Source organism: Pterocles gutturalis, unplaced genomic scaffold (assembly GCF_000699245.1).
Source record: "Pterocles gutturalis isolate BGI_N339 unplaced genomic scaffold, ASM69924v1 scaffold26585, whole genome shotgun sequence".
NCBI classification, from domain to species: domain Eukaryota; kingdom Metazoa; phylum Chordata; class Aves; order Pterocliformes; family Pteroclidae; genus Pterocles; species Pterocles gutturalis.
The window spans coordinates 3,438-10,962 of record NW_010139022.1 but is presented as its reverse complement, the minus strand read 5'-3'; the positions used below and the strand labels follow the sequence as shown (position 1 = coordinate 10,962).

At 38.3% G+C, this 7,525-nt stretch overlaps 1 protein-coding gene across 1 annotated transcript in view; it reads left to right on the top strand.

Moving 5' to 3' along the window:
* The first annotated feature begins 308 nt into the window (after window positions 1–308).
* PTPDC1 (protein tyrosine phosphatase domain containing 1) overlaps window positions 309–7,525 on the top strand; it is an 8,958-nt gene continuing 1,741 nt past the window's right edge. Inside the window, exons 1-7 of the mRNA XM_010083232.1 lie at window positions 309–532; window positions 1,111–1,282; window positions 2,125–2,205; window positions 2,428–2,546; window positions 3,323–3,460; window positions 4,145–5,352; window positions 6,090–6,275. Coding sequence (XP_010081534.1) covers window positions 319–532; window positions 1,111–1,282; window positions 2,125–2,205; window positions 2,428–2,546; window positions 3,323–3,460; window positions 4,145–5,352; window positions 6,090–6,275 — 2,118 coding nt within the window. The 5' untranslated portion in view covers window positions 309–318. The remainder of the gene's footprint in view (window positions 533–1,110; window positions 1,283–2,124; window positions 2,206–2,427; window positions 2,547–3,322; window positions 3,461–4,144; window positions 5,353–6,089; window positions 6,276–7,525) is intronic.

Below are 7,525 nucleotides of genomic sequence, written 5' to 3'. Positions count from 1 at the left end.
GTTTATGGAAAATGTTTTGGTTGTTCGCAGTCCGTTTTCAAAATTCTCTACTTGAAATGCAACTATTTTCATCAAGCAGCAGAACAGTTTGTCCCAAACAGACTCAATTCCTATAGAACCGAGCAGTCTCGAGGATAGCTGGCAGCAGCACCTTCACTGTTAGTTACTATGGAGACAGCTCAGCCCATGCTGACGAGCTGCTGGAGCATTCAGGAGGATGCACACACAGCTCTCCGCAACTTCAGCGCTGAGCAACTTGGAGTTCCTATCCGTGCGTCCTCAGCAGCCTTCCTAGGCAGTAGCTGGGGCTGGTCAGTCATGCAGGGTTCACCTCGAAGGCGGTCGGCAGTGAGTATTTTTAGCAACTTTTTCCAGGGTCGGAGGCATTCTTCCTCCGATCCTCTGCTTCGCCTAATCCAGAGGCGCCGGAGCTCAGTTGTAGAGGTACTCTCATCATCGACTCACCGGGTTATGGTGGCGGTGTCATCTCTGAGCCCTGAGGAGCTGGATGCAACTTTTCCTGAAAAAAAAAGTAAAGTACTTTTCTTTAAGACTGTTGGCAGTTCTGGGTATTTTCTTGATATTAAATTCATATACTTATGTTAGCTACGTTTTTTATATATATATATATATGCATAAAATACTGGGTTTAAAATATTTTTCCTGTATTTTGTATTTTGTTCGCTGATTCCTTATTCAAGGATTAATAGATGCTTTTCACTCTAACAGCTTAGTTATAGAGAACAGCTAAAATAGAAGCAAACGTTCACACATACACCAGGTGTATGGCTACGTGTGTTCGATTTCAAGTGGAAGAGGACCATGACAATTTCTTTTCTGTTGCAAAGGATATCACATACCTCTAACTTAATCAGAAAAAAAAAACTTACTGTGAGAAAAAATAATTTCTGCAGAATTTCAGACAATTTTTTATCCTCAGAACCTTTCTTAAAGTAATCCTTAAGTCTGTGTTGAAAAATGAGCCTTAAATATATATTGCAAATATTTATGCTTTTTGTTACTTTATCAATTTAATGTTGAACCGATACTTTTAAGGTGGAGATGAATTGCTAAGCTTCCTTACTAAATCTTTTTCTGCCTGTGTTCTAGGAAGTTCAAGGCGTCCGACAGCAAAATATACGAAAGTAGGGGAGCGCCTTCGCCATGTCATTCCTGGTCACATGCAATGCTCCATGGCATGCGGTGGACGTGCTTGCAAATATGAAAATCCAGCTCGATGGAGTGACCAGGAGCAAGCCATTAAAGGGCTCTACTCATCTTGGTAATAAGCAGCATTTACTCTCACTAAATTGAAATGCATCAATTCTATTTATTAAAAGAGAGAATTCAAAGGAAAATAATGAGGGGTTTTTTTTAAAGCCAGCTACTGCTAAGTATAAAGCATAATGATGGCTTGATTCAGAATTACAACTCAGCAGTAAACCATAATGGCCATTGTACATGGCCCAGTAAAGATGACCAAAGAGTTCTGTTTACTTACTGTAAGTTTGGTTCAGATCCAAAAAGAATAAATACGTATCTGTCATGAATTATAAAAAAACTGTTCTGGGTTATAGACAGTTCTTACTCAGGTTTAAAGTACAAATTGATTAAAATGTGTCCATAATAGAATTTAGAAGTAAAAACATTTACTGAAGATGAATTAATGTAAGGCATGTGTTCAAAAGCATATCCATATGAAATATTAATATTAATATTCACAATTTGTCAAAATAGAAAAAATAAATATTCACATGAAATGTGTTTTACATTCTTGCTGATTTTTTTGTAACAGCAAATGCTATTCAGAAGTATACAAACCTTGAAAGGCCACACAGAGATCCGAGTCCAGATTTCTGTTCAAAGGAATTTTTTTAATATGTTCATTGGCCTGGCATTTGAACAGTTCCTGTAATGGTCTTTTTGTTTGTCATATCTGTATCAGCTTAACAGGATTCATCACTAACACTATATGACAGTAGATTTTTTTTTTTAAATACTTTCCAGTTAATTAGCGAGGTATTTCTGTCTTTCTTGAAAATAACATTGTATTCTTCTTGTGGTAGATTCATACCCAGGAAATTATTAATAACAATGTTATTATCTACTTTTCTAATTTCTCAGGATAACAGATAACATACTGGCTATGGCTCGACCCTCAACAGAATTAATTGAAAAGTACAACATTATTGAACAGTTTGAAAGGTAACAAATTTAGTTATTATTTCTTGCAGGTATTACTAATGTAGCTCCTCATCCATTTTCTTTTTTAACATATATTTGGATTGTTGATAAAGATCCTTTCATTTTAACAATATACAGGTAAAGATTTATTATCCACTAAGAAAAAATGTGTGTTTCAGAAAACATGGGATAATGAGATTTTGGCTGCATGTAATACTTTGACTCATTTATTCCTTCCTTAAGATGTGGCATAAAAACCATAATTAACCTTCAGCGTCCTGGGGAGCATGCGAGCTGTGGGAATCCACTGGAACAAGAAAGCGGCTTCACCTACCTTCCTGAAGCTTTCATGGAGGCTGGAAGTAAGATCACTCCTGCTGCTGTTCCTCATTAATTATTGATTTTGGCACTTAAAGATATATTTATTTGAATTCCGGTATGTTGAAAGCAGCTATATAAGAAATGTTGCACCAAATGGGATGTAAACATGAAACTTGGCAAATACAATCAAGAGTGAATAACATATTATTGAAGATCGTTAGATATGTAGAGTGAGATGGAGAGTTTATATTTAGATGTTTAGAATAAAGAAAGGACAACAGCTGGTTACATTTTTCTTTTTCTTCCAAGTTCCGAAATATACAAAACATTAATGGTGTTTCAAATTCTGGTACAATTCGTGGTTTCTTATCTAGACTACAAAAGGTTATTTCATTTGAGGACATTTGTAATGACAGTATTTTTCTTTTTTCATGTTATGGTGAGATGAGAAAAAGTGCCTCTCTGTAAGAAACAGCTTTTGACTGAAGAAGTGCTTTTATTTCTAAAAAGAAAAAATTTACCCTCTACCTATATATAGCTCAGTAATTTTTGTATGAATCACTCAGCTTTGCTACACCTTTTACATTCCAGCTGAACTTTAGGTTGACAAATCTTTGCTAGCTTCATGTATTTATCAAATTTCAATAGCAAGCGTGCTCTGAAGTGGGGAAAATACTCTCTCGCAAACAATATGTAGCCAGATTCTAAGAGCCATTATGCAATTTTAGTACCATCATTTATTATTAGTCATCTCTGCATACAGTACTGAGAATTTCACATTCAGTATGACAGAAAATAACTCTCTTTTTTGTTTCAGTTTATTTTTATAATTTTGGATGGAAGGATTATGGAGTGGCATCTCTCACTACTATACTTGATATGGTAAAAGTCATGGCTTTCGCTTTGCAGGAAGGGAGGGTAGCTGTTCATTGTCATGCAGGACTTGGTCGGACAGGTATGTGCTCCACTGCAAGATCAACAGAATTTGCAAAATGCAAAACAGTCTCTGTCTGTACGTTATTAATAATTTGTTTAGATTCTATATCATTGCAAGATGTACATCTATAAAATGGTTAAAAGCGCTAAACAAATTTGTGAAAATGATTGGAATGGCAAGAGGAGATCAATTTTGGTATATTAAAATAGTAACTGGTAAGGTTAGAAGACTTTTGAATCGGTATACTAATTCCCTGTGACATTCAAATGGGGCAGCTTCTTTTTGATGGGAAAAATCCATCTAGTACACTTTCATTTTCCACTATTCGTTACATGTTTACAAACCTGCCGCTCATTGTTAGGTCAGGTACATTTGGCGGAGCAGCTAAAATGTCATTTACTTCTGTCCCTTTCAAGACCTTTTTGGCCTGTGTCCTTCCTGTGGAAGCCACCATCGCCCTGTGTTCACAAACGATGGAACTCCTCGGGCTGCTGCGGTGAGAAGCTAGCTCTCACTAGTGTAGCGAGAATGGGTTTACCATCGTGTGGTCCAACAAATGCAACTAGCCTTAGGTAGCAGCCTTGTGTAATAAAGGGCATAAAGCCAGTATCTTTACCTGTATTAATTTTTATCATATAATTCCACTGAATAATTGTTTTAATCTGACAGTTTTCAGCTAACGCTTGTCTTTGTATTTTCCAGGTGTTCTAATAGCATGCTACTTAGTTTTTGCAACAAGAATGAGCGCCGATCAAGCAATCCTCTTTGTCAGAGCAAAAAGGCCTAATTCGATTCAGACTAGAGGGCAGTTATTGTGCATCAGAGAATTCACTCAGTTTTTGGTTCCTCTGAGAAACGTATTTGCATGCTGTGAGCCCAAGGCGCACACAGTGACCCTCTCCCAATACCTGACCCGTCAGAGACACCTGCTCCATGGTTACGAGAGCAGGCATCTCAAACATGTGCCCAAACTTATTCACCTGGTTTGCAAATTGTTGCTAGACTTGGCTGAAAACAGACAAGTGATAGAGGCAGGACTGTTAGACATACCAGATCTCTCCGCTGAAATTGAAAAGACTGTTTCTCAGTTGGTGTCCACGCAGCTAGATGGAGAACTCGCAAGGCAGGACAGTGACACGTCGGAGTCCTCCCACACCCCCTCGTCCACTTTTGAGACCCAGGATTCTCTTTTCTCTCTGGGACATGAATGTGATCCTCTTTGGAAAAGAAGGAATATTGAATGCCTTCAGCCTCTCACTCATCTAAAAAGGCGTCTAAGCTACAGTGACTCAGATTTAAGGAGAACTGAGTTTCTCTTGGAACAAGGAGAAACCGTCTGGACAGTACCTGCTCAGATATTACTGTGCAACAAACTGAAGCAGAACAGGGGTGAGGAGTGTTCTGCCACAGGCGAACAAAAGCCACAGGTGGATTTAAACAAGGAAGCATTAGTGCGTAATACATGCATGTTCTGGAGTCAAGGTAAATTTAATTTGGATGGACGACAAGATGGATCCTCACTTTATCATAGAAGGAACTCTACCAAAGAAGTACAACGCAGCAGAACCTTTGCTTCAGGTCTAGCATCCATCCACAATACCAGGGAGCCTGGAACGCCAAGGCATAATTTCAGCAATGAGATTGGTCACAGGAAAGACCACAAGGCTAATACGTGTAGCAGGAGAGTCTATGTCTCCGAGGACTCCGATTCTTCTTCTTCTTCTAAAGTGAACTTTTCCATTGGATATGAAAGCCAGGGTAGCAAAGATGTCTCAGAGGCAATTCCACACATTGTTCTGCAGTCAGAATTGAGTTTGGAAGCCCGAAGAGTTTTGGCAGCAAAAGCACTTGCAGATATAAATGAATTTCTGGGAGAGGATGAAGTGAAGCAGAAGGTGGAAATGTGGCAGGTAATTTTGAACTTGATTCAATGTTACGGGCTCTGCATATGTCACCTAGGTTAATTCCTCGAATGGCAAAAATGCCACCATGTGCTTTGAAATGGCACATCGGGATGCTGGTTTATACTGAGGTTCCATAAATGATTGTATTTGTCAGTTATGGGCCAGTTCTTTCAAAAGCAAGCAAAATGCACCTGCAAATTTTTTTTTTTTCAGGAGGTCAGAACATTGTTTCTGGTTGTGTTCTTCCACTTTACTAACTAATGGAAGTCAATGCAATTATTTGTGGTTGTAACTTGGCTGCTAGTAGCATAAAAGTACTACAGATCTTAAGGTAGAGCTGGGTTGTTTTTAATCAGCGCTTTCTCAGAACTAACCAGGATTCTGTGTGTAAAAAGAGTTTAATAGAAACTTAACCGCTTATCCGCAAAACCAAATCCCCCTAGGCAGCACTTGCTTTGAAGTTGGAATCCAAAGCTGTTTGATGTATTCTAGTAGATAACTGGGAGGTTCCAAGCCGCACAGTTTATGTCATTCTCCTGTTTTAAAGAGTCATTTGTATTGCTGCTGATTAATGTTGATGCTTCAGAAAAAAAATTGAAATTTTTTTAAAACTCTTAAGTCTTTTTTTTTTTTTTTTTTGGTTGGAATGTAAGCAGCGAAGTCCTGCTACAATCAAAGAGAATGTTAGCAAAAGTAAATAGACAATGCATTTTCAGTTTTGTTTTGTTTTGGTTTTTTTTAAGAAAGAACTGAATTCTCGAGATGGAGCTTGGGATAAAATCTGTACTGAGAGAGATCCTTTCATCCTCTGTAGCTTGATGTGGTCCTGGGTAGAGCAGCTGAAAGAACCTATTATATCCAACAATGATGTTGACATGCTGGCAAAAAATTGCACAGAATCGCAGGATGCACTTTACTTACTGAGAAAGGTAGGGATTATATATGTCACTTAATTCTTTAACTGCCAAGTATATTGTGTTAATATGTGTTAAACCATTTATGGCCTTTAAGCAAGGGAATTGCACATTTGAAAGGCAACTTCAATCTCTTTAAAAATAAAAGGAACATTGTGTTGGTATTGACTAGTATGAGTGCTGAGGACTATTATAAATACCAGATACTATCTTCGAACACTATTCAGTAGAAGCCCAGCTTCAGCATATTTCCCTGCAAATTCTGCAGTTTGAGATCCAGAGGCAAAGATGAAAAACTTTTTCTCTGGGACTTGATGTATGGCTTTCATTAATGTTGCATTTGGCAACTGTGCTTAATGGTTGTCATATTTGCTGTGCAAACATCTTAATCCATCAGCTTTGGAAGAGCTGGGGCGAGGAATAGGAAGAATTTGCCAATTTAAGTAATCAGAAGCCACGCCAGATTCCTCTACATAAGTCAGAACTGTGGTCATCTGTATTCTGAAATGCCTGAAAAACAGGTACTTCTGATGCAAACTGCTTAACTGTGCTGTCCCCCAAGGGCTAGATGCAACGTAAATGAAAAAAAATATTATTTTCTAATCTTGTTTTCTTAATTACACAAATTCATTTCTTAATTCTTTGGGAATTCTTTGTTTCTGAAATATTAATGAAGAAAATAGGGACCCTTTTAACAGCCTCTGGATATCCAGGTGATCAGAACTTTATGTGCGGTCACCATCTTCATAACGTGACATTCAGAATTACCAAGTTCATCTAAAAATGTTTCTTCCTGAAGCATTCTTCCACTCTATCAGAGTTTTAACTTTCCATTTGTATTAAGTAAAAAATAACTGTTTCACACCTGTTATAAATTAATGGGAAAGGAAGAATAATTATGGGCTTTAAAAAAATCTAAAAATATTAATTTTATCTTACCTTGTATTATTTCAGAATCACAGAACAGTTGAGTTGGCAGGGACCTCTGGATATCTTCTAGTACAAGCACCCTGCTCAAAACAGGGTCAACTGCAGCAGGTGGCTTGTATGACAGATGCTTCAGTCCCTTAATCATCTTGGTGGCCCCTCCCTGGCCTTGTCCGATATATCCACATCCTTCTTGTACCGGGGAGCCCAGAGCTGGACTCCAGATGCGTCACCTGCATTTACCTGCTGGCAGCTCTGCCTAAAGCATCTCAGGACACTCAGCTGCCTTTCCTGCAAGGGCCCCTTGCCGGCTCCTAGTTAACTTTGTACGCACTGGC